Source organism: Mercenaria mercenaria, chromosome 6 (genome assembly GCF_021730395.1).
Source record: "Mercenaria mercenaria strain notata chromosome 6, MADL_Memer_1, whole genome shotgun sequence".
Taxonomy (NCBI): Eukaryota; Metazoa; Mollusca; class Bivalvia; order Venerida; family Veneridae; genus Mercenaria; species Mercenaria mercenaria.
This window is the reverse complement of record NC_069366.1, coordinates 85,085,462-85,111,062: the sequence shown is the minus strand read 5'-3', so window position 1 is coordinate 85,111,062 and position 25,601 is coordinate 85,085,462. Positions and strand designations below refer to the sequence as shown.

Sequence of the window (25,601 nt, the reverse complement as noted above, 5' to 3'; positions counted from 1 at the left end):
CAACCCTCCGTATCATCAATCGCTTACTCCGCTTACTTTTACTTTCAAACAGAAATAGACTTAGTACTTGAAGCACATTCCTCAACAAGGTACATTTGAAAGAGAATCACAACTAAATGAAATATAATAGAGGACATCAAAAACGTATGCAACTTTCTAAAAATATCACCTATTTATTCTGAACAATTTGTTTGATAGATTATTAAGAGCTTGGTGTGTCAAGTGTTATAGCTCTTGCAAAATCGTTAATATTGTTAGACTCTTATTTGCAGGAACAAGTAAATATTTTGTATATAACATATTTACTATATCGCGTATACCTTCCTTTGAATTCCAAGAACACTTAGGCTTAGGAGGTCACAGGAAAAAATTAAATGTATGAGTTGTTAATTCATTTCAATAAAGTCTTTTATTCATCATCATAAGCATTAGAATCAGCATTCTCTTTCAGGCATTTAGTCTCAAAATTCCTAAGATTATTGAGTAACTTCAGTCAAATTCAGAAACAATCTTAAATTTCAAACCTTAAAATAAATATTTCATTGCAAGATTGACTTAAATGAATCAATCAGAAAAACAGCTAAAACATCATATTCACATTCTCTTTTTAAACAACATGCAAATCTATTTCGTGCCAATTAACTGCCATACCTATATTCTATCCTCACGATTCGTTGTTTTTTTGGCCAAGTATTTTTAAGTATACGATTAAAGAGATGAATATAAGCAACAATACCGTGTTTTGAAAATATAGAAATGTTCAGCTTTTTATACGCTTTTATGATTGTCGACTAATATGATGCTTATAATAGAGGAAGGATTTTATTGGGTATTTTTCGTGTTGTTTTTTTTTCCAAAAGAAAATGTATCTCGAAATATTATTTTTTTGGATAATAATAAAAGTGTATTTTTCAACGAATCAAACTTCACATATTCTTCAAAATTTATGTTAACTTATTGTTAAGGACATATTTTAGTCTTGTAACCTAAATTTGGAAGGTACTAGTATTGTTTATGTTGCAGTTTTGACCCAGTGAAAGACCTGAAATGAAGAAATATCCAGTGTATTATAAACTAAACTACTTTTACCATATTATCTATACATCCTAAGGTCTTTGTTTGGCCTGATGCACGTGTATCTTGGTAACATGACTGAAAATAAATAAAATTAGAATATTAAAACTTCAAGTGAAATTAAAAAACATTTCTGAAATATGATATGCTAATATGACTCTCTACGAAAGTTTTTTAAAATGTGTTGTAAATGAACAACATAGCAAAAATGTTGTAATAATCATTTATCAGAATTGCAAACTTTTGGTTAAAAATATGTTACGACATTTTCCATTCGACAGAAAGGAGGGAAAAGCATAAAAACATTCAATACCTGACCAGCAAGACATTCTGTTACTGTTGAACATTCGTCCGTGACAACAATGTTTGAGCAGTTGTAACATTGCAGGGCGTCTTTATGTGAATAAATGTAAACAGTATATAAATATATATACAGTCAAAATTCTGCTTATATTCTAATTATGATATAAAAAGTCATGCTCATTTTATCAAAACACTGCAACTTTGACGTCACGTGACATATTGTTTGGTGCCATGCACACGTCGAAAATTATTGCTACCTTATTTGATCTACAAGTCATTTCAAACTCGTAATAATATTACAAAAAGTTATTGCAGCTAATAACAATGTGGCCAACCCACGTGACTTTTGGATATAGGACACGCGAGAAAACGTATCGATTCAGGTAATATGTGCCTATATTTTCCTTATAACTTGGCGGATTTTCATAAGAAAAAGAGCGTCGAAGACAGAAAAATAGTGCTTTCCTGTACACAGTGTTTTCTTCATTTTCTTCATTTTCTTCATTTCTCTGTACTTTTCCTAAACACTTTGGATTGCAGGAAAACCATTGCATGTACTTGTTAAATGAGAAATCTTACAAATTGAAGATCGTACACACATGTATAATATATGATATCGTTCACACTGTTTTCATGAATTAACCAGGTGTAATGAGGCGCGCAGAATGATTCACGCCTACAAGTAAATTGTTCATCCATTAATTGTAACCTTTTACCATGTATATCATGTTTTAATATATCTAACAGGGTCACGTTGTCGTCATGTCGAACCACTACATACGCTAGAAAATCTTGCTTCTTTACTTCATCCTTTCAAGGTCATCTCATTTTATAAAGGTATTATCGTTGGCGTCGGTGTTGGTTTTGTTTTTGTTTAGGTCCACCTTTTCTACAAAACTATATGAGTTACAGTTTTGAAATTCTGTACACTTGTTTATCATCATTAAATGACTATGCAGGCCAATAACGATAACTCCGATATGCATTTTGTTAGAATTATGGCCCTTTTTGTACTTAGCAAAGTTGTGCTTCTTGGTTAATATTTTTGTGTAGGTCACTATAAGAGCTACAGCTATGAATCTTTGCATACTTGTTTATTATCATAATGTGACTATGTAGGCTATGAACCATAGTTCTAACCTGCATTTTGTCTGATTTATGGCCCTTTTAGTACTTGAAAATCTGAACTATAACTCTTTTCTTACATATTGTCCAGCACATGCAGACGCACGATGGCATCCGCCGGCGGTGCTCTTGTAAGAAGTGAATTTATTATTCATGTTTTCTCTTTTATGGACAAATCATATCGATTTAATAAAAGTCATTACATTGATGTATTTACAGTAGTTGTTTCTCTATGCTTTAACTGCAAATGACAATCTTTTTCAAGGGGCAGGGCGTGAAGTGGTTGCATTTGGTTCAAGTGAGCGAAACGGTTGCAAACTTACAAAATGGCGGATATTTTCTGAAATCAACACGTGTTCGCTTGTTTTTTTTATCAGGTAATTGGGTTTCTATAGTATTTTGAACTCTACGGGTATGTGCATGCACCAGTTCTATGTCTACGTCACACTCGGTGTTGTAGATTTCGAATTCTCGAAGTTATTGAAATTATAAAATGGTCATGCCCATGTTTTGATATTTGAATGGGGTCGTTTCTTGCCTTTTTTACATTCTAATGATCAAACTAGACTGTTTTGGGGCCCTTAAACAAAACAACTAAATGTGAATTCTATAAACGTTTGGCTCTGCATGTTTTAGGGATAGTGCTATAGCCAAATATATCTTGTTCAAACTCTTTTTTGTTGCAAAGTTGTACTTCAAGCAATTTCTGACGCAAACTTCTGTCTGGATAAATAGTGTCCAACTCTCGGAGAATGTTTATTGTGCAATTCGTGGTACATTTCTTTCCTGTTTAGGGTCGTACATTTTTATAGCATCAAACGGCCCTTTGATATTTTGATATAACTGTTGATAAAAAAACAACCTTATCATGTTTTTCGTGAAACCTGGTAGAATTAGGGTTAGTGTTCCTACATAATTTTAACATATTCCCTGTTTATAGATTCAGCTGTCTAGATTGCAAGGAGAAATATACCTAAACTAAACTTTCGGAGACATTGTATCGGTACACTTTGTCTTTTGGATCTGGTCCAGCTATACACACTATGCAGAGAATGTCTTTAACACGCAATTGTTTTCTTCCAGATCTTTTCAGGTCTAGATGCTATGAACACCAGACGCTATTATGACCCGAGAGCATGAACATGAATCTTCATTAACTGAACAAACTACGCTAACACGTATATCAGAAATAACCGTTAGGTAAGTGTTATTGGAATCAAAGACAATTTTATTCTGTAAGCCTTCTTATTTTCTATTCTTATTCTGAACCAACAATTTTAGCAACCTAAAGTCAGATACATTTGTTTTGCGTAATATTATAGTACACAAAAGCAATGTTGGTTACCAACCAGTAATGAAAAGTAAATTAGTTGCAGTGTTGTGCCATAAAACAGAAGACGTATAAGTATTGCTACAGAAATGAATGGCAATAACAAACATTGAAATGCCGTTTACTTGCAAAATTTATTTTAATTGTTAGAAACAAAACAAAGCGTCAAGTGCAACAGTGTATAATGTTTTATGTTCAGTTCTTAATATTATATTAATTTTGCATTACATTGCAATATATTACACAAATTACCAGTGTTACCTTTTTATTGCATAGATAACGAGTTTAACCGAAGGAAAGGAAGCGTACCAAAGAATGGAACATTAAGAAAATTGAACGATATACCAAGAGGTGTTCAACCAGTTAGGTCACATTACAAAGTTGACGAGTCCACTAAGACTATATTTTGAGCGAACTCACAAAGTAAAATACAGCGCAACATTTACGCTGTATTCAGTGGACTGAAGTTGATAAACTATAACAAGAAAATGTTCGGCTACAATTAAATCAGTCTTCTCTGAAAAATGAACAAACATATGATGTTTTCTTTTGATTGCCTCCACAAGTTTAAATGCCAACTCCTCTGTTTTCAAGTTTGCCTTAATAAAGTTGCTTGTGTCCAAGATTACATCTTTTTGGATACCAATTAAGCTATCCAATCAACAATAATGAAAGGAAATACTTGATAAAGTACGGTACTTTGCTACCATCTTTTGAAACACTTGGGTTTTGCCTTTTCCGAAGTTGTATGTGGTACTTCTTCTTTCTGTTTAAATCCATTTAGTTATCCAATCAGAAACTTTAAACGACAAAGTTAAGCACGTGATAAAATGGTGGGAACTACATTCATGTTTCTGTAGATGTTACACTGTAACTTAGATGAGTTAAATATTTTATCTCAGTTTACTCTTATTGTACAACGTCCATGTGTGTTAGTGTTAGTATCAATTTATTCATTAATGAGTTGTTTTGATACACAGTACGTATGTCTTATAAGATACTCAAAGACGAGGAGTTTCAGAAACAAAATATGAGCTATGCCGCATGTCCGTAAAGGGGTATTTCACATGTATCTTATCACCAATACTCAATACCCTTGATTCGTGCCCGTATTATGATCATGTAATATCGACACAAGATTGCTCAGGTGTATAAACAACAATTATAACTTCTAATGCGTTCAAAACGTTTTACATCATAATCATATCTTATTATTTTTGTACATGTATCATAGAAATGAAACACAACGTATGCATTTATGTTATTATGTTATTACATCACTGTTGTATATAAATGTGTTGTTTTTTCTATAAATGTACTAATATTTTACGAAAACGAAAAAACAACAACTGTGTTTTAAACGAATTAAGTTAATTTATTCCAAATGTTTCAGATATAACATGTGTACAATTATTTGGAGAAAAAACAACAACAGTTTTAATGAACAAATCATGTATCCTGGTAGTTTGTTGTTTCATGTGACGACAAATGACGTTGAAGCCCACACCGTAAAAGGAATTTCTTTTCGCAAATACCACATTCCAGGGGAGAATTCCCATCGCTGTCTCAGTCTTGCATTTTTGCCTGTAAAATAATTTGAACAAGGAAATACAATACTGTAAATTTCAGATCTACTGAAATTAAAACACAAGTTTGCTATATATTAGTTTGATTATAATATTTCTTTTATGTAAAATAATTTTAAAGTTATAATACTGGCCAGCGAAGTTTACGTAGCCTTTTTCTTTGGAAGGTCATTTTTCTACAGCAACGCATAAAACATCCGTTCACGAAGACATTGACTGGATAAATTTACCTGTAAATTGACAGATTCCACCGATGGAGGCGGATATAAAAAATGTTACTTTCGGTTTCAGTGACACAACCGCCATCATTCGGATACGTCCGTGACTACGCTAAAGGAAGTGGGCTAATCGTACGGTCCCGTATGAATAGTGAAATAAACCGCAGGTGGTTATTCGTACGGCAGTTTTGTATTACATTGTACTGAAGTCATTCAACTGATATGTTTTCAACCGATTTATTTACTTTTCTTTAATTTTCAGTCGCACATAAACAGGAAATGATTTCGAATATAGAAAAAGGCTAATTTTATATCTGCATGCAATATTGTTGTCATCGTATGACACATATGCAGTAAGTGTGCAAAATAAAAATGTCACCTATAGAAGTTCACATCATCGTTTGAGTATCATGTAATATGCTTACTTTTTCTTTCATATTTCGGTTGATAAGACTATAACTAATTATTGACAATAATAAGTCTTTTCTCTCTCTCTCTCTCTCTCTCTCTCTCTCTCTCTCTCTCTCTCTCTCTCACTGAAAGACGCTGCTAAATATCTGAGCCTAAAACTAAGTAAATAAATGTACACAATGTATCTCATTTAGTCAGAACACAAGCCCACACCTTAAACACCTTAAACACTGCTCCTCTATAAAAATGAGACTAACATTTACATGTCTTCACTTGGTATCAGCAGTGTTCCACAAGACTGGAAGACGGCTATCGTTGTCCCTGTATACATAAAGGGCCCACGAAGCAAAGCCAGCAATCACAAACCTATTCTCTTACTTGCAATTGCTTAATTCCAACTGATAGGGCATGTTTTAGTATCCAACATTATTAATCATCTAGATAATAAAATTTGCTTAATTCCTTCCAACATAGCTTTCGCTCAAAACACAGTTGTGAATCTCATTTTTTATTAAATTTTAGTCAAGAATTGTTTATTACCTTGAAGCTAGTAAATAGACAGACCTAACAGTAATGGACTTTATCAAATCGTTTGTCAAAGTCGATCACAATCGTCTGGTCTATTATTATTATTATTATACCAGATTTATATAGCGCCCTTTTCATTATCAATTTCACGTTCAAATGCGCTTTACATAGTTCAAATGCAGCCACACAGGGCGCATAATTCATCCTCTGTTAGTACAGACACAGAGCAATCTGACCAGAGGGACAGAGTGAGACAAAGCCCCGATGACAGAGAGATCAGAAATCAGATACCTTTAAATACAATACGAACACAAAAAGTCTTCAATCAGATATGCCACATTTGGTATCAAGGGTACCGCAAGGGTATGTCCTTAAGCCTTGCCTTTTCTTAACATGTCCGTCACCTGCCAGGCTCACTTAAAAGCACCGTAAGACTCGTTGTTGATGATACAGTAGTTTATGTCACTATAAATATCATGCAAGATTGTGAGACTCTCTAGCAGTACCTCCATGAATTAGAGCTGTGGAAAAAAGACCCGGTCAAAGGAGTTGAATTCCGATAATGCGAAGTGATTAGGGTATATAAAAAGAAATAAAAAAACATTGCTTTTCGCTATAAGCTACATAACCATGAATTTAAAACTATAAAAATGCTTAATATTTAGGCGAACCAGCAGTGTTAGATAACAAAAAAAAGACAAACAATACCCTAAAATACATGAAAAGAAATGATCAAACAATGATAAATGTACAAATTTAAGAAACTCCGTATAAAACATGTTCAACCATAATTGGAATATTGCTCAACTGTTTGGCATTCAACAATCTCTAACACATGGAATTGAAAGATTAAGAAAGGTTGCCGCCAGATATGTTCAATTCAAGTATGTCTGTAGATGAAGCATCACAGAAATGTTAACTGTACTGGCAAATGTTAAAACAAAGAGAAATTTCACATCCTTGCATCCCTGATTCTTTTATATAAAATCCGTCATTAATCCATTGTTTTTTTTGTAGATCAGTACCGGCTAGACTCTCAGGACCTTCACTTTTATATTCCCTTCTCTCGCACCCATTATCAAGAGAACTCATTTTCCCCCCAAGAACCATTAGACTCTGAAACAACCTACCACATCATGTTAAATCTAGTGCTACTCTTAAAGAGTTCAGGAGTATTGTATATTGAATGTATTATATGTGAATATATTTAGAATGTTATAATGCGCATGTTCAGTATCATATAGCCAGTAAGCAGTAAAACTTAGAACTATCAACACGTGTTTGTGTTCTCTTTCTAGCACACAATCTGTGGCTATATTAGATCTATAACATAATAAACACCAAATACAACAAGGAGTGGCCTAGATTGTTCAAACCTTAAATATCTGTTTTATCATCTTTTAACCTGTAACTTGTAATATAATAGTGCTGATTTTAATATTGCACGCTAATTTGTGTTTTCAATGAAGGCTGGATTTAGGTGCTAGGAGACGTGGGCAGTGTTGCATTTTCCATTACTGCTCATGAACAGACTCAATCAAACCGAATCTGCAATTTTCACTGTTTGTATTGTTCTCGGTGCTTCCGAGGGATCTACTTTTCAGATTATATTAATCATGGTGTCGACCAGACAGTCGCCTCCCAGTCACAGTCAGTCATTGACAATGGGGACTATCTAGTTCTGGCTAACATAACTTAACTGACACTGTTTTTATTTACTGATGGTCGCATTCATTTAGTTATGGCGAAACCCCATTTTTTACCTAACCAGTATCAAACCGCAACATCTCGCACAGTCTCTCGTGAGAAACTCATGATGTCATGCAACAATTCAGAGCACGTGGTTATTCTTGAAAATCAGTATCAAAATTTTACCTATTTATGAATTTATATAATCACATAAAATCTATAAAACAACATACAATTTCTCAGAAAATGTCAATAAATAACGATTCTCTACAGCCTATTGGTTTTCAAAATGAAGAGTACCCTGACCAGGCGACAACTGAATGACAGACAAAATATTGCAGACAGGGGTACCAATTTGAAACTTGTGTTCAAATTATGCTGCATGGATTATTTATGCCAGATCAAAAGGAAAATTGAATAGAAATATTGTAAAGTAAAAGGTGAGTCCATTGCATTTGATAAAATTATAGCACGACAGACTTCTGGAACGAAGGTGTTATGTGTCAGTACGATATTCATTTTAGCTCAGAGATCCGTAACAGCATATTATATAAACATCTTTGAGCTGAACGTTTAGCTAGGGACTACTGTGCAGATGTAGACAAATTGATTATGAAACGTACGGGACCGTAATACGAGCCACGCTAAGTGATTGTTCGTACGGGACGTACAAAGAGCCACGCTAATCTATTTTAAGAAACAAAACAACAACATGTCTAGCACATTCGTATCGCATTTTCTGGTAAACTGCCTTTCCTTTTATTTTACAACAGGCTAAATTTTATAGCATTAATGCATTTTTTTAGAAATGGCATCGAAAAGCAAAATATTTGTAAATTTCTGCATTTATCCGCCGTTTTACACAAAATCCTATCACGGCCGACCAGCCATTGTTGTTTTCGACGTATTTAAATTTTTGTCACGTGACACTGTCTTCGTTGGTTTACGGAATTCGGCGGAGCCTGACGAGTGAATTAGTATAAAGCTGGTCATTAAATATTTCATGGTTTTATATCCATTCGTATCTCAACAATATTTGGCCATCCAAGTCTAACTAACGGGCAAATTTGTTCATTAGACTGTCTTCTACAAATCTACAAAGTAATTTGCTTTATTTTAACGGTGATTTTTACTAGTATTATAACTTTAACAAATTTTCTGTCAATTAAAAATGCAGGATCAATGGAGATGGAAACTTATAATTGGGACTAAGAATGGAGTCGAGAACTCGTCAGATTGTTCGGTTTGCATTAAGTAATTTCCTTGGGCAAGATACAGACAAGGTTAATTCACACCATAGCAAAACATCGACCATATTGTTTCACTGATTTTCCAAAATCACAAAAAGCTAAAAATTAATCTCGGTTTTGTGCCCAAACGTCGTTATACGTGATTAGAAATAGAATTATGAAATTCCGCGCTGTCTGCTGCAACTTTGAGAAAACTCATGATTTGCCTCTTCAACCAGTTGCACAATAAACATTCTCCAAGAGTTGGACACTATTTTTCCAGACAAAAGTTTGCGTCAGAAATTGCTTGAAGTATATGTTTGCAACAAAAAAGAGCTTGAAGAAGCACTATCCCTAAAACATGCAGAACAAAACGTTTATAGACTTCACAATTAGTTGTTTTGTCTCGTTTAAGGGCCCTAATACAGGCTAGTTTGATCATTAGAATGAAAAAAGGGCAAGAAACAACGCCATTCAAATATCAAAACATGGAATTGACCATTTTATAACTTCAATAACTTCGAAAATTCGAAATCTACGACGCTGAAACGCAAAACCGAGTGTGACGTAGACATAAAACTGATGCATGCACATATCCATAGAGTTCAAATACCATAGAAACTTACTTACCTGATAAAAAAAAACAAGCGAACATGCAATGATTTCAGAAAATATCCGCCATTTTGTAAGTTTGCAACCGTTTCGCTCGCTTGAACCAAGTGTGCAGCCACTTCACGTCCTGTCCCTTGTTTTTAAAAATGCGTATGACGTACTTATATAAAATAATGATTAGATAAAAAAAAACTTATTTATTTCTTTCCTGTGGTTCTTTTCTGGATCCTGGGGCATATTTCAACAACATAACAATTTTTAGGGGCATAACAAACATTTTTACTTGATTATCAATTTCGTAGAAAATTATTTTAATACCATATCATCATCGAATAACAAAACAGTGAAGTCTACCTTATCTCTCTTTGTTCTTGTTTTCTTTTAAGAAGACTTAAAACGGTAAAGTAAGTCAGGAAAATAAGAACAATTTAGGAATAAAACATAAAAAAAAGATAGTTATTGTATATACTTACATAAGCATCTAAAATTTATCAGCTGAATGAACACATATATACCTAGAATAAAAATGTCATTGTTTAAGAAGAGGCAAGGTAAAAACATGGTTTGAACGACAAAGTATAGTATAAAGGCACGTATCGTTTTATTTGGCGAACTGTCGTAAATAATTGTTCAAGTACCAATTTTCCGACGCAAAATCATTTTGAGTAAACGTAAGCCGAACGTGATAAGAAATTGATTGAATGCCTAATTTTTCATTCTCATATTGATATTTCGAAAGAAATGCCGCATATTGATATTCCGAAAGAAATGCCGTGATATACAATGCCGCATGAATCGCGTTGTCAAAGGTTATTAATTCGGCATTTTTTCCTATGTTCATTATTTTATTCATTTCATTATTGTTAGAAAGATTCAATCATACCATTGCACTTATACTGTTCATTGTATTATTTTTCCATTACATTATCAAATTGTATTGTCTTTTCACTGTACTGTTCTGTTCTTACTAAATAAAAAAATTCTGGTTTTGTTCCTACCAAAGGATCTTCTTACAGACTATATCTATAAATGTGTGTTATAAAACTGACTTTAATTCGTGTTTTTTTTTTTGGTTTTTTTTTATTTTACACATTACTGATTGAATTTTAAAACGTATTGAATTGTAAACTTTAGATATATATATACTGAGTTTTGAAGACCACAGTGTTAGACTGGCTTACAGCCAAATATGCTATCATATTTAGCTATATGATATTTTTGTTATCATTATTATAATATTAAAATATTTCAAGTTAATTGAAAACTAATATGAAATAAATCATTACCTAGTAACATCATTTTGTTATAAATTGCTTTTTCTCATTTCAAGCCTTCATAAGTTTCCTCCGTCGCACTTGTACCTATTCCCTGACACACGACAGTGTTCTATATTAAGTAATATTGTTCACGCAAAATTGATAAGATAGCCGAATATGGTCGAATCAAATTTCAGTCTTTCAGTAGCGTTTGTGCACTCCCCTAAATTCGGTCAGGAAATATAATATATTAAGAGACTATGGTCTGACAATTTTTAAACATTCTCGTAAAATTAGACTTTCACACAGGCCACAAACGCAAAAACTAAAGACGACAAAATTGCAATTATACTGCTTACTGAAATGGTTCGTTTTGTTTAACATAGTCGAGCACATAAGTATGACTAGTACTAATAAATTAAACGTGTTCTTTTGACTCTGTTTGGATACTGTAGAAATGTTTGATGTCCGTCTCCTTGATTAATATATATGAAGAAGGTTAAACTCATCTTTGTTCAGGGGAACGTTTTAAATGGAAAGAATATGAAAAACTGTTTCGCTGGTATGACTTTGATTGCACAAATCGTGTTCAGTTTTGCTATTAGCATAATGTTAGATGAATGATAGAAGAACACAAATGATATAAAAACCTCATCAACTTCTTGTCTTATTACAATTCGCAGACCATCTTTTTTAAAAATATTTCTTGTTATTTCATACGGTGAAATATTGCACCGAACAGATAAATGGACAAGTCACCCTTGACAGGTTACTGTGACTATTGGAAACCTGTGCAGTGGTCACTGAGATGAAACCTAAAAAGTATGACATTGCTGACGTGAAAAATATACCAAACAGTATATTGTTCAAAATTGTGTAGTGGCAAAATTTAATGCCCACGTAAATGTTAGGAACAAATAATGAAGACTAACTTTTTTTTCATGATTTATTATGATTTCAAACAATACACAAATAACAAATGATATCAAGACTACCACGTAAAAAATTATATTTTAAATAATGGTAATGTATACAAGTTGAAATTTGACAAAACAATACATATCTCAGAAAATGCTAGAAATAACGTAACAGCTACCAAACATACACTGTGACATCCCAGTTGCACCGTGAAGCAATCAGTGCATAGTTTATACATGCATGTGGTATATTCGCTTGTTACAATAAGAAATAAAAAATCAAACTGAATGCAGCTTGTTTAATTTCCTTCTATATTTTCTCCAAACTGACCTTATTCCTAAATCATGTAGCATTCATTTGTTTATATGTTTATCAGATTTTGGTTGGATTTTTAACCTTTAGCTTTCTGTTGGCAAGTGATTCTGCCTTTGCGATCAGTGCAGACTAAGATCAGCCTGCACATCCGTGCTGTCTGATCATGGTCTGCACTGTTCGCTGTTCAGTCAGTAAAGTTTCAGTAAACACCCCTTTGATAAACAAGTGGCACTGTCCAAATTGAAAAATGGTCTATTATGGACCAGTCCATTTTAGAAATTTAGCAGGGAGAAGGGTAAAATTCATTACATTCATCCCTGAACTAACTTGTTAAAAAGTAACATCTTTTATTTCAACAGAACCAGCATATTATTTTTATCTTATGAAGAATGTTGTGAATTCTTTTAGGGTAGAGATATCAATGAATGAGATACCCAGAGAACAAGTTGATTTGATAGCGCTCTAGATCGTATCTAGATAAATAATATCTCCTGTTCCAGATGCAAAACATTTTACACAGACTTTCACGTTTTCATGAAGCACATCAGCTGTATCTGATGAATATCTAAATGAATAAGTTCCATTGACAGGAGTTGTAAATATTCCAGATGACGTGTTGTAAGCCCGTCCCCATTCGCTAGTGCAGTTCCAAATATCATCGTCTGCCCGACTGAAGTTCGTGCCATCAACGCAATGTTCGGGGCTGAAATTATCAAAAGGAATGCGTTTTGCAGTAAAACCCGAGGAACCTGATAATGAGGGATTTAATAGAACTTGTTTTAATAGAGCACAAGTTTGTATGACTTTATCTGAAAAGTGGCACTATGATCACTTGTCCCAAAGCATGGCTCTAGTTACCTCCCCTGACAGAGTCACAGGCAACGACTATTTATAATCGGCGTAATCGAGGTAGGGCCTACTTCAGTTTTTCAGACATGATAATAGATTGCAAGTATAATGATAATTTAATGGCGAAAAGAAAAATATTTCTGAATAGCAAATGTATTCTTGTGCTTGTCTTGTGTAATACACGATATGTCATGTCATGAGCACTTCGCAGTACCTGAAGAAAGTCATCCGCTGTTGTTTTTCGCCATTAATGATGTCACAGCTTTATTACGTCACTAATGTCGTATTTCATTCACCGTCAGGTACCGGATAGCAGGTAATGGAGAGCACAACGTCTCAGGCTAATTCTAAGTATATTAGTGCAATATTATTTGTATATTTACCACGATCTAAAGTTAAATTACAAGATTTGGAAACAAAACATCTTTGGAGATATCTATTCATATCTATTCTCATATGCTTGTTCCTTCATGAACACCCGGAATAAAGTTTGGTGAACAAAGCGAGCAGGACTTCACACTGTGCTAAGTGCTGTAAGTTCATGCGTATATTTGATAGCTGTTTTTTTCTAAGGGTTTTATGCAGAACATGGCAAATAATGTTTCTGTTTACGAGATAAATGCATTACCTACAGCAAATTAAAATATTTCTTTCGTTTTTTTTTATACTGTGAAGCTTATGATTTATGTTCGGATGTTAATCACTAATGATTACCCCTGTTTTTGGACGTGGCTGAGTTAGACGTAATATTAGACTGAAATGGAATGAAACTCAAGTGATAATTCTGTCACGAGTTGGACTATCTGATCACAAGAGCTACATCTTAAAGGCAAGAGATGAATTTTCATCAATGTTATATTCTCTTTAAACTATTTGCTAATATGATTTGTTTTCTGTCCGACAATTTGCACTTGCTTTGGTACAAACATAATTTAAACATAACTGCCATTGTAATAGTAAATATATTTTGACAAACATTCAGCAGTTGTATTTCTTAATGAGCAGCTCAGGACAAAAACACTTAATTGCAGGTAAACGTTTTGACCTACTACAGGAACTTCTGTTGCAAAGAACATTTTCTAGAGTGTCCTCCCTAAGGGTGACGGTCGGGGATTTGTACATATACGTGACCTTGACTGTATCCCACCACCACATGATACAGTACATGTGCTCTATTGTCCCCAGGCAGGCCAGCCGCCATCTTGATAAAGTATAATTTCAATTGGAGTCATAATTTCGGATTTTAGCTAAACAGCCACATCGACACTTTTGTTTACGTCTAGCAGTCTAACAATCAAACTTTCCTTTGGTAGAATGTAAATATAAGACCTGCTTATATTAATAATACATAGCCTCAAAGCAAGCTTAGCCTACTAATTCATTTTCGAATTCGATTTGAAATGTAGGTAATTGAATCTGTTCACTAGGCATATCTAGGATAGTGGGTTGGAACCATGGTAGTTGAGACACGAGATAAAAAACGCTTATACTATGTTAATACTTACTTCTTTTTTTTAAGCATTTTTTTCCAATTTATTTTCGGGTTCTCAAAATTACAAAACAAGAGGGTCATGATAACCCTGGATCGCTCACCTGAGTTATTTGGCCTACAGCCTCTAGAGTGTCAACAGGCTTTTCCTTTGATTTGACCGGGTGACCTAGTTTTTTAACCAACATGACCCAGATTACCAAGATAAACATTCTGACTAAGTTTCATGAAAATAGGATCATACATATGGCCTCTAGAATGTTAAAAAGCATTTCACATGATTTTAGCACGTGACCTAGTTTTTGAATCCACATCGCCCAGATGCAAACTTGGCCTTGCAATCAACAAGATAAACATTCTGGAAGATAGGGTCATGAATGTGGCCTCTAGAATGTTAACAAGCGTTCCTTTGATTTGAGTGGGTGACCTAGATTTGGATCCCACATAACCCAGTTTCAACTTTGGCCTAGGGATCATCAGTATAAACATTCTGAACGAGTTTCACGATAGGGTCATAAACGTGGCCTCTAGAGTGTTAACAAGCTTATCCTTTGATTTGAGCGAGTTACCTAGTTTTTGAATCCACATCGCCCAGATGCAAACTTGGCCTTGGAATCAACAAGATAAACATTCAGACCAAGATTCATGAAGATAGTGTCAGAAATGTGGCCTCTACAATGTTAACATGTTTTTCTTTGATTTGACCGTGTAACCTAGTTTTAAACCCCACATGACAAACTTGGCCTAGAGGTCATCAAGACAAATATTCTGACCAATTCTCATGAGTTTCAAACTAAAAATTTGGTCAATAGAGTGTTGAAAACATATTTCTTTGATCTGGCCTAGTGACCTAGTTTTTTCATTCAAAATGACCAAGTTTCAAACTTGGCCTAAAGATCATCAAGATAAACATTCTGACTTAATTTCATGGAAATAGGATCATAGATGTGGCCTTTACAGTGTACACAAGTTTTACGTTTCATTTGACCGTGTGACCTAGGTTTTGACCCCACATGACCCAGATTCTAAAGTGACCTAGAATTCGTCAAGACAAACATTCTGACCAATTCTCATGAGTTTCAAACTTAAACTGTGGACTCTAGAATGTTAACAAGAATTTCCTTTGATCTAGCCGACTGACCTGGTTTTTGATCCCACATGACTTAGTTTTAAACTTGTTATAGAAATCATCAAGACAAATATTCTGACCAAGTTTCATAAAGGTTGGGTCACAACTGTGGTCCCTTGAATGCTAACAAAGCAAATGTTGACGGACGATGCACGACGAACGACGCCGGACAACGGACAATGACCAGTCACAATAGGTCACCTTGAGCACTTCTTGCTCAGGTCAGCTAAAAAGGAAAGAAAAATAAGATATCGTATATACATCATATGTATAAATCGAATGCACGCGTCATCTTCATTATCTCGTTTTTAGCTCACCTGAGCATTGCTCAGGTGATTTTTTCTGATCGCTCGATGTCCGGCGTCCGTCGTCTGTCTGTCGCCTGTCGTCCGTCAACATTTAGCTTGTGTATGCGATAGAGGCTGTATTTTTCAACTGATCTTCATGAAACTTGGTCAGAATGATATCCTTTATGAAATCTAGGCCGAGTTCGAAAATGGGTCATCTCGGGTCAAAAACTAGGTCACTAGGTCAAATCAAAGAAAAACCTTGTGTATGTAATAGAGGCTGTATTTTTCAATTAATCTTCATAAATATTGGTCAGAATGATAACCTTGATGAAATCTAGGCCTAGTTTGAAAATGGGTTATCTCGGGTCAAAAATTAGGTCACTAGGTCAAATCAAAGAAAAACCTTGTGTATGCGATAGAGGCTGTATTTTTCAATTGATCTTCATGAATATTGGTCAGAATGATTGCCTTAATGAAATCTAGGCCGAGTTCGAAAATGGGTTATCTCGGGTCAAAAACTAGGTCACTAGGTCAAATCAAAGAAAAACCTTGTGTATGCGATAGAGGCTGTATTTTTCAATTATTCTTCATGAATATTGGTCAGAATGATAACCTTGATGAAATCTAGGCCTAGTTTGAAAATGGGTCACTTCGGCTCAAAAACTAGGTCACTAGGTCAAATCAAAGAAAAACCTTGTGTATGCGATAGAGGCTGTATTTTTCAATTGATCTTCATGAATATTGGTCAGAATGATTGCATTGATAAAATCTAGGCTTAGTTCAAAAATGGGTCATCTCGGGTCAAAAACTGGGTCACTAGGTCAAATCAAAGAAAAACCTTGTGTATGCGATAGAGGCGGTATTTTTCAATTGATCTTCATGAATTTTGGTCTGAATGATAACCTTGATGAAATCTAGGCCGAGTTCGAAAATGGGTCATCTGGGTTCAAAAACTAGGTCACTAGGTCTAATCAAGGAAAAACCTTGTGTATGCGATAGAGGCTGTATTTTTCAACTGATCTTCATGAAATTTAGCCAGAATGATTATCTTGATAAAATCTAGGCTGAGTTCGAAAATGGGTCATCTGGGATCAAAAACTAGGTCACTAGGTCAAATCGAAGAAAAACATTGTGTATGCAATAGAGGATGTAGTTTTCAATTGATCTTCATGAAATTTGGTCAGAGTGATTGCCTTGATGAAATCTAGATAGAGTTTGAATATGGGTTATCTGAGATCAAAAACTAGGTCACTAGGTCAAATTAAAGAAAAATCTTGTGTATGCGATAGAGACTGTTGTTTTCAATTGATTTTATGAAATTTGGTCAGGATGATTGCCTTAATGAAATCTAGGTCGAATTTGAATATGGGTCATCTGAGGGCAAAAACTAGGTCACTTGGTCAAATCAAAGAAAAAACTTGTGTATGTGATAGAGGCTGTATTTTTCTATTGATCTTCATGAATTTTGGTCAGAATGATTGCCTTGATAAAATCTAGGTCGAGTTTGAACATGGGTCATCTAGGGTCAAAAACTAGGTCATATCTAAGAAAATGCTTGTTTTATCGCAAGAGACCAATTTTTTGGTCCAATCTTAATGAAAATTGGTCAGAATATTTGTTTCCATGAAATCACTAGGTCAAACATGTTTTACACTGTTATGGTGTGTTTCTTAGGTGAGCGACCTAGGGCCATCTTGGCCCTCTTGTTTAAATTTTATTCATCAGTCTTATGGACGTTTGTTCTTCGTTGCAAGGCAGTAGTCATTTTCTTCCTCGAAACGGTACATACACTAATTCAGAATGTGAAAAAAACATGTTATCATATGTTGAAAATTAGACGCTAGCTTCTCGAGCTCGTTGGTATAGCGACTGAATTGAATAATACATGTATAGTAAGACTAATAATGATTAGAAAATGCCATGGAGACATGTAGCACAAAAATGAGGTTTAATATGTTATATTATTAAATATCAACACCATGGAAAACATACTTGCACTAAACCAGGCAAGCATTATTCTATCATAATTACATCACCGAAGCAATGCTGCCCAAACCTGTTAGATATGGGGTTCGATATGTTCATGCAAAGATATATATAAATCAAAAACCATGGAACCGTTTACATACACTCGATGACTTTGCAGAAGCTATAACACCAAAGGAAACACCATAAAGAGAACGAGGAAGCAGGATAGGGGACAAATATCAAGTCCAAAGAGAGGAATGTAAGAGCTAGCTACAACAGAGTCCCCAATTTGTCCCATCATCGTACAATCAAAACGGAAAACGTAGTGACCAACTGTAAAAGGCTGATCGCTAAACATGCAGTGTGTCTCGGGTTAATACCCTCTTAGCCCTCTCTTGCAAAAAAAAAACGTTTGAAAATTTCTTAATAAATAATGCTCGGAAATGGCTAGGCTCGATATTTTTTCAAGGTTTGTAAATTACATCTCCATCACATTTATTTAAATATCTGGAATTACACAAAACTTGGTGCGAATCATTCTGGCATAGACCTCACTAAAATTTATTCAAGTTCAAACTGTTACACTCAGCTGCATTTTGTTTGATTTATATTTAATAACTCAAATGCATTTAAGAACAAACAGAGATAAAAATGGAAAATTTTTAAACGACCTTCAAACTTAATATGTTGCAACCTCGGGTTGGCCTTTCCCAATATGTGCAAATGGTTCGGCTTCATTGAAAAATCTTGAAAACTAGAAATATAAAATCTTTTAAAGATTTCTTCTCAAAAATTATTGTATGGAGCTTTAACAGATTAGATGTGTAGCATTTTCTCACGAACAAGGTGGTAAAACTTTACAAACTTTGCCTCTAGCGTACTTGGATGGACTTTTCTAACTTGACTGCACAAACTTTTAGAAACGTTTTTCTTATGGACAGCTTGATACCTCATTCAGTCTTCTGTTTTAAAACCTTTTTATCGAAAAATATTGATATAATTTGTGTTTTAAGAAAGTTTAGGCCTGTAACGTAGCGTGGCCATTTAATACAACAAACATAACCTTTTAACCAGTTTTATTTATCATAGCAACAGTCTTCAATATTTAAACATAACATTTTAGCTAGATATTATTAAGTAAAGGTGACCTTATCAATCTAGCATCTATAACCCATCTTTCTCTCTAACTCTAAATCTAACTCTCCCTCTGACTAGATAATTATATTTCAGCATATATATTTAATTAAGCAGTCTAGCCGCTATGTAAAATTACACAATTTCTCGTGCCTTTTTCCTTAACATATCTAACTTTGATCCCGGAAGTAAATGATATAAACAACTAAGTATACCTGTTTAACCCTTGGGCTACATGTTTTGTGACAGGTTTGACAATTCAGCTTTTCAATTTAGATCAAGTATTATAGTTTGTCATCTTTCTACGTAGCATATTAAACAATGATTTATAGAATATACAATATTCCGAACCTTTCCAACCTGTTACATTACAAATCCCTTCATTTCTTCCACAAAATAATAAAAATGATTAATAGTAAATCTAAGCTATAACAAATCCTTAATGTTGATCGTTTAGATTATTGTTGCCGAGGGTTCGCCAGGTATAATTTAGTAAACGCAATTAGCTTTTGAATGCACGACTTAACAGTTGGGTAATTTTACACATACATATTAAAATACAATTTAAAGTACATAATATTACAGATAGATACAATTTCTCAGTATTTAGGCATCAGAATAGTTAGTGCAAGCATAATACAAAATTAGCTTTTGAATGCACGACTTAACAGTTGGGTAATTTTACACATACATATTAAAATACAATTTAAAGTACATAATATTACAGATAGATACAATTTCTCAGTATTTAGGCATCAGAATAGTTAGTGCAAGCATAATACAAATATAATCGAGGAATTTCTTAAAACGTGATGATTTCTTTCATACAAATAAAGTGCATTATATATCTTTTCAAATATTCGTCTGTAGTTTTACAATATTACATTATACATTGAAATTAAACAGTTTTTAGCTCGACTATTCGAAGAATAAGTAGAGCTATCCTACTCACCACGGCGTCGGCGTCGGCGTCGGCGTCGGTGTCGGCGTCGGCGTCGGCGTCGGCGTCACACCCTGGTTAAGTTTTTCGTACCAGTCCACATTTTGACAAAGTCTTTTGAGATAAAGCTTTGAAACTTTCAACACTTGTTTACCATCACCATGTCCAGTTATAGGCAAGAGTAGATAACTCTGTCAAGCATTTTGACTGAATTATGGCCCCTTTTGACTTAGAAATCTTGGTTAAGTTTTTCGTACCAGTTCATATTTTGACAAAGTCTTTTGAGAAAAAGCTTTGAAACTTTCAACACTTGTTTACCATCACCATGTCCAGTTGTAGGCAAGAGTACATAACTCCATCAAGCATTTTGGTTGAATTATGGCCCCTTTTGACTTAGAAATCTTGGTTAAGTTTTTCGTACCAGTCCACATTTTGACAAAGTCTTTTGAGATAAAGCTTTGAAACTTTCAACACTTGTTTACCATCACAATGTCCAGTTGTAGGCAAGAGTACATAACTCCATCAAGCATTTTGTCTGAATTATGGCCCCTTTTGACTTAGAAATCTTGGTTAAGTTTTTCGTACCAGTCCACATTTTGACAAAGTCTTTTGAGATAAAGCTTTGAAACTTTCAACACTTGTTTACCATCACAATGTCCAGTTGTAGGCAAGAGTACATAACTCCATCAAGCATTTTGTCTGAATTATGGCCCCTTTTGACTTAGAAATCTTGGTTAAGTTTTTCGTACCAGTTTATATTTTGTGTAAAGTGTTTAACATATGGTTTTGAAACTTTTATATCTTGTTCAGTATAATAGTCTCTATCAATAGGCAAGAGTACGTAACTCTCTCGTCTTTTTTGGCTGAATTATGGCCCTTTTTGAACTTGGAAATTGGTTTTGTTTTATATATGTCCATGTTTTGTCAAGACTATTTGACATTTTGGCTTTTAAACTTTAAACACTTGTTTATCATTATGATTTCCATCTGTAGGCAAGAGTACATAACTCTGACAACTATTTTGACTGAATTATGGCCCTTTTTGGACTTTGAAATTTGTTCAGTTTTTTTTAACAAGTCAGCGTTTTGTCAAAACTATTTGAACTGTGGCTTTGAAACTTTTAACACTAGTTTTATCAACATGATTTCTATCTGTAGGCAAGAGTACATAACTCTGTCAACTATTTTGATGAATTATGGCCCTTTTTGGACTTGGAAATTAGTTAAATTTTTCATATAAGTCCATGTTTTGCCAGACATATAACTTAACATATTTGCCATCATGGTCACACATTGCCAGTTAGTGCAAGACTAATCGAAATCCACAAATACAGGAACATTTTTTGTTTAATCCATTTTTTTGTTTAGTCTGAAAAACTATGGAAATATTTTGACCCCATTCTTCAATCAATTCTTCGAATAGTCGAGCGCGCTGTCATCCGACAGCTCTTGTTCATTTGCGAATCACATCTGTCTATATTTTCACGAGTACATGTATATAACAGAATATAGATATAATATGTATAACTCTAAAGTATCACGTTTGTCAGATGAACGTCTGTTTGTTTCGTTTTTCGTTCATTTTGTGGAAATTCCGTCTTTCTGATGCATCTATCAGAGCTTGCCATACATATAAAACATAAGTGGTTCTGAAATAAGAAAGCAAAATTACATATCTGGTTTTTAAATACTACATGTACATGTTTATAGATATCAACAGCCGTAAAATCACATCTTCTATAGATACGATATATCTTTTGAAACATGCTAATATTTTAAAATTAAATACGCGCACATGTATAAAGTACAGATTAAAGATCAAGGTATTTAAATGCCTTGAACATGTATTTTTTTTATTGCGCTCATGCTACAAGTGTATACGCCGAATCGGATATCTATTTATTAAAAGTATAAATTCTGAGAGACTTGTATCTAGAGTATACATTTTGTATAGAGTATACATTTTATAAATACATTTGTATGCACCGAAAACATTTATTTATTTATTTTTTTTTTATAAATTTCCTTTCTTTCTTTTAAATATTCAAATGAAATAAACAATAAATGATACAAATTTTAAACAAATCTGCCTCCAACATCAGCCAGTTCCCTGCAGAGTAGAAACATCAGTTGTCGGTCATGTGGCACCAAGTCTGCTGTTTCGCGTTGTTCACATCGGCGTCCCATAGTTCCGTAATAATTCTCTGTTGTTGTTGGATTCTATATGCACACATCTCGTTGCGGAGTAGCGGAGCAGGCCGTGGGATCCTGAATTTGCTAATTACTAAAACTGCCTAAAATACTTCCAGTTAGTTTTAATATGTTAATTCTTTACAGTTTTCAGCTAGGGCAAAATATAGTCTTCATATCATCTTGGTAAAATAGTCTTCATAATCAATTTATTTGCAACTGTGTCGGGTATTTTCAATAAGAATTGCATGGGGAAAAAAGTATAATACTCTGACGAGAATCTGACATCGTGTAAATATATCTGCTGCTAAAATGTTTCTTGTTTGTCTTGTTTCTTTGTTGTTTTCTACACAGAATTTCAGATTATTTCCTTTTTCATTTTAACATTATTCATAAATTCTGTCTTAACAAAGTTTCTTTAATTGTAGATGGAGAAAAAGATTGATATATCATTATAGCTCGAGGTTATTTTTCGTTGATTGTTGTATTATTCATGATTTTATCTTTGTCACTTTAGCGTTCCACCAGGAAGTTGCTGATATAGTTGACTGATAATAAGTCCTTGAGGGCTGTTATTGTTACGCAGTCACTCATTGGTCAATATCGTGCGTTCAACCGTGAATTTGTCAGTTCCCTTTTGCATATGTGGTAGAAGCTGTTAGCTAACTGGCATTGTCTTCTTGCTTGTATTGTGTGCAGACGTGTTTTAGAAATTTTGCTTGAAATTTATTTAAAGTTCCACCGTAATACGAGCACTCAGATATAATAAAAGGATATAACAATGGACAGGAGGAATGATTACACGTACTCAATCATGTACTTGAACAACTGTATTGTCAAGCTGGTTCTTAATAAGGTATGTAACTGGACCTTTTTGTTCAAGAATTCTGTAATGTGATTTCCAGCGATCTTCAAGCTTGTTTTTTCTTTGATAGTTCTTGTAATAGACAGGATCATTTATTTCGAACTTAATGTCTTTTGCTTTTTTGTCTACTTGTGCCTTATGTTTTCGTTTCGAGCGCTTTAAATGTCTATAAGCAGTAAGGAAACTTGCATGTTGTTCTTGAAGAATTATCTTGTGAAACTCTTCGCCATGGTATTTAGCTCTAGGCTTTAGCAAGTTATCAATAGGTAAAATTGGGTCTCTGTTGTAAACTAAATAGAAAGGTGTGAACTTTGAACTTGAAGAAACATTGTGACGTATGCCTGCTAAAGACATATTAAGATTCTCGTGTATTACCTTGAACTCTTTTTGCTAAAGTATCATGTAGAACTCTGTGCATTCGTTCTTGTTTTGCATTACTTTCTGGGTGGTATGCTGTACATGATACATTGTCAATATTTAACTCTTTCAGGACCTCCCTAAAGGCAGAACTCGTAAATTCTGACCCTCGGTCATGAATTATCTGGAGAGGACATCCATATCTAGGATATATCTCGTTCAAAAGTAAGTCTATTACTGTATTTGTACTTTTATCAGGAGCTGCGAAAGCTTCTGGAAAACCACTGAACATGTCAACAAAACAAATGATGTAACGATTGCCACTAAGTGTTTTCTCATAAGGACCACATATGTCTATTGAGACAATAGCAAATGGAAATGGTGTAATATTTGTTTCTCTTAAAGGAGCTTTAACCTTTGTCAAATTTCTAGACTGGCAATCAACACAAGTTGTTACATATCTATGAAGTTCTTTAAACATATTTGGCCAGTAGTACTTTATTTTTATAGTTGCAAACATACGTTGTGTACCAGGGTGACCATTGTTGTGATATTCTGTTATAACTAATGATTTCAAATGACTAGGGACATACAGTCTCATAACTGGTTCTTCTTCTGGGTTTGAAATATAGTATAGAACATTGTCTACTTCTAAATACTTCTTCAATTCAGCCTTACTTGGGTCACCATGCTTAAGTTGCATTTTCATCAGAACAATTGCAGGATCTTTATCTTGTTCTAATCTCATATCTAACTCTGCAAATGTTGGGACAGTTTCTACTAAAGAATCTTGTTTTTGATATTCTTTGTTGGCTACTTCTTTCGGGTTTAAGTTGTTAGAGTTTATAACATTTATACTTTTCACTGTATGTTTGTCAGAAATTTTGTAGGTATTGTCATTAATATCTGGTTCAATTTCTTGCTCACTTTCTGTTTGTTTATTTTCAGATTCTGGTGGTCGTGAAAAGAAATCAGCAATAACATTTGCCTTTCCAGGAAGATACTCTATCTTACAGTTGTAACCACTAATAGACAATGCCCATAACTGAATTTTCTTGTTTTGCATTTCACTTTTTAATAAATACTGCAGTGGAGAATGGTCGCATTTGATTGTAAATTCAGCATTGTGTAAAAAGTAATTTAAACGTTGCAAAGAATAAAAAATGGCATATGCCTCTTTCTCAATAGTGCTGTATTTCTTTTGTGTTTCACTTAGTTTATGAGACAGAAAATATATAGGCCTTTCTTTATTTTCATCTGATTCTGGTGAATTACACGCTTGAGTTAAGCACGCTGCCACATGACTATCGCTGGCATCGGTATACAATGTATACGGCTTGTTTGGATCTGGGTAAGATAAGAAAGGAATAGCTGTTAATTGTTCTTTAATTTTCTCAAAACTTTTCTGACATTCTTCTGTCCAAATAAATGGAGACTTTTTCCTTGTAAGGTTAATAAGAGGTTCTGCTATTTCTGAGAATGAGGGGATGAATCGACGATAAAACGAGGATGCCCCAATTATTTTTCGAATTTCACGCACATTTTTTGGAACCGGAAGTGACCTAATAGCTTTAACTTTATCAGGATTTGGTCTGATGCCATCTTCATCTATGACAAAACCTAAGTATTCGGTTTTAGGCTGCATGAATTGACACTTTTTCAACTTAAGTTTAAGTTTATGCTCTCTTAACCTTTGAAAAATAATGTCTAAGTGGCGTTTATGTTCTTCTAATGTTTTACTGAATATGAGACAGTCATCTAAATATGCCACAGCAAAATCTAATCCCTCTAAGACT

At 34.0% G+C, this 25,601-nt stretch overlaps 1 protein-coding gene and 2 long non-coding RNA genes across 3 annotated transcripts in view; 1 reads left to right on the top strand and 2 right to left on the bottom strand.

The window, feature by feature from the left end:
- The window catches only part of LOC123548336 (uncharacterized), a gene marked incomplete at its 5' end in the record, with an annotated part of 68,892 nt that overhangs the window by 10,132 nt on the left and 33,159 nt on the right, over positions 1 to 25,601 (bottom strand). Inside the window, 3 exons of the mRNA XM_053546944.1 lie at positions 1,090 to 1,152; positions 1,388 to 1,494; positions 23,824 to 24,889. Coding sequence (XP_053402919.1) covers positions 1,090 to 1,152; positions 1,388 to 1,494; positions 23,824 to 24,889 — 1,236 coding nt within the window. The remainder of the gene's footprint in view (positions 1 to 1,089; positions 1,153 to 1,387; positions 1,495 to 23,823; positions 24,890 to 25,601) is intronic.
- LOC128557897 (uncharacterized) lies at positions 5,187 to 11,483 on the bottom strand. Its single transcript, XR_008371477.1, has 3 exons — positions 11,392 to 11,483; positions 10,579 to 10,620; positions 5,187 to 5,416 (listed from the first exon to the last, which is right to left on the bottom strand). It is a non-coding gene; the product is annotated as an uncharacterized LOC128557897 (long non-coding RNA).
- On the top strand, positions 19,996 to 24,992 carry LOC123532294 (uncharacterized). The gene is made up of 3 exons (XR_008371478.1): positions 19,996 to 23,439; positions 23,939 to 24,030; positions 24,754 to 24,992. It is a non-coding gene; the product is annotated as an uncharacterized LOC123532294 (long non-coding RNA).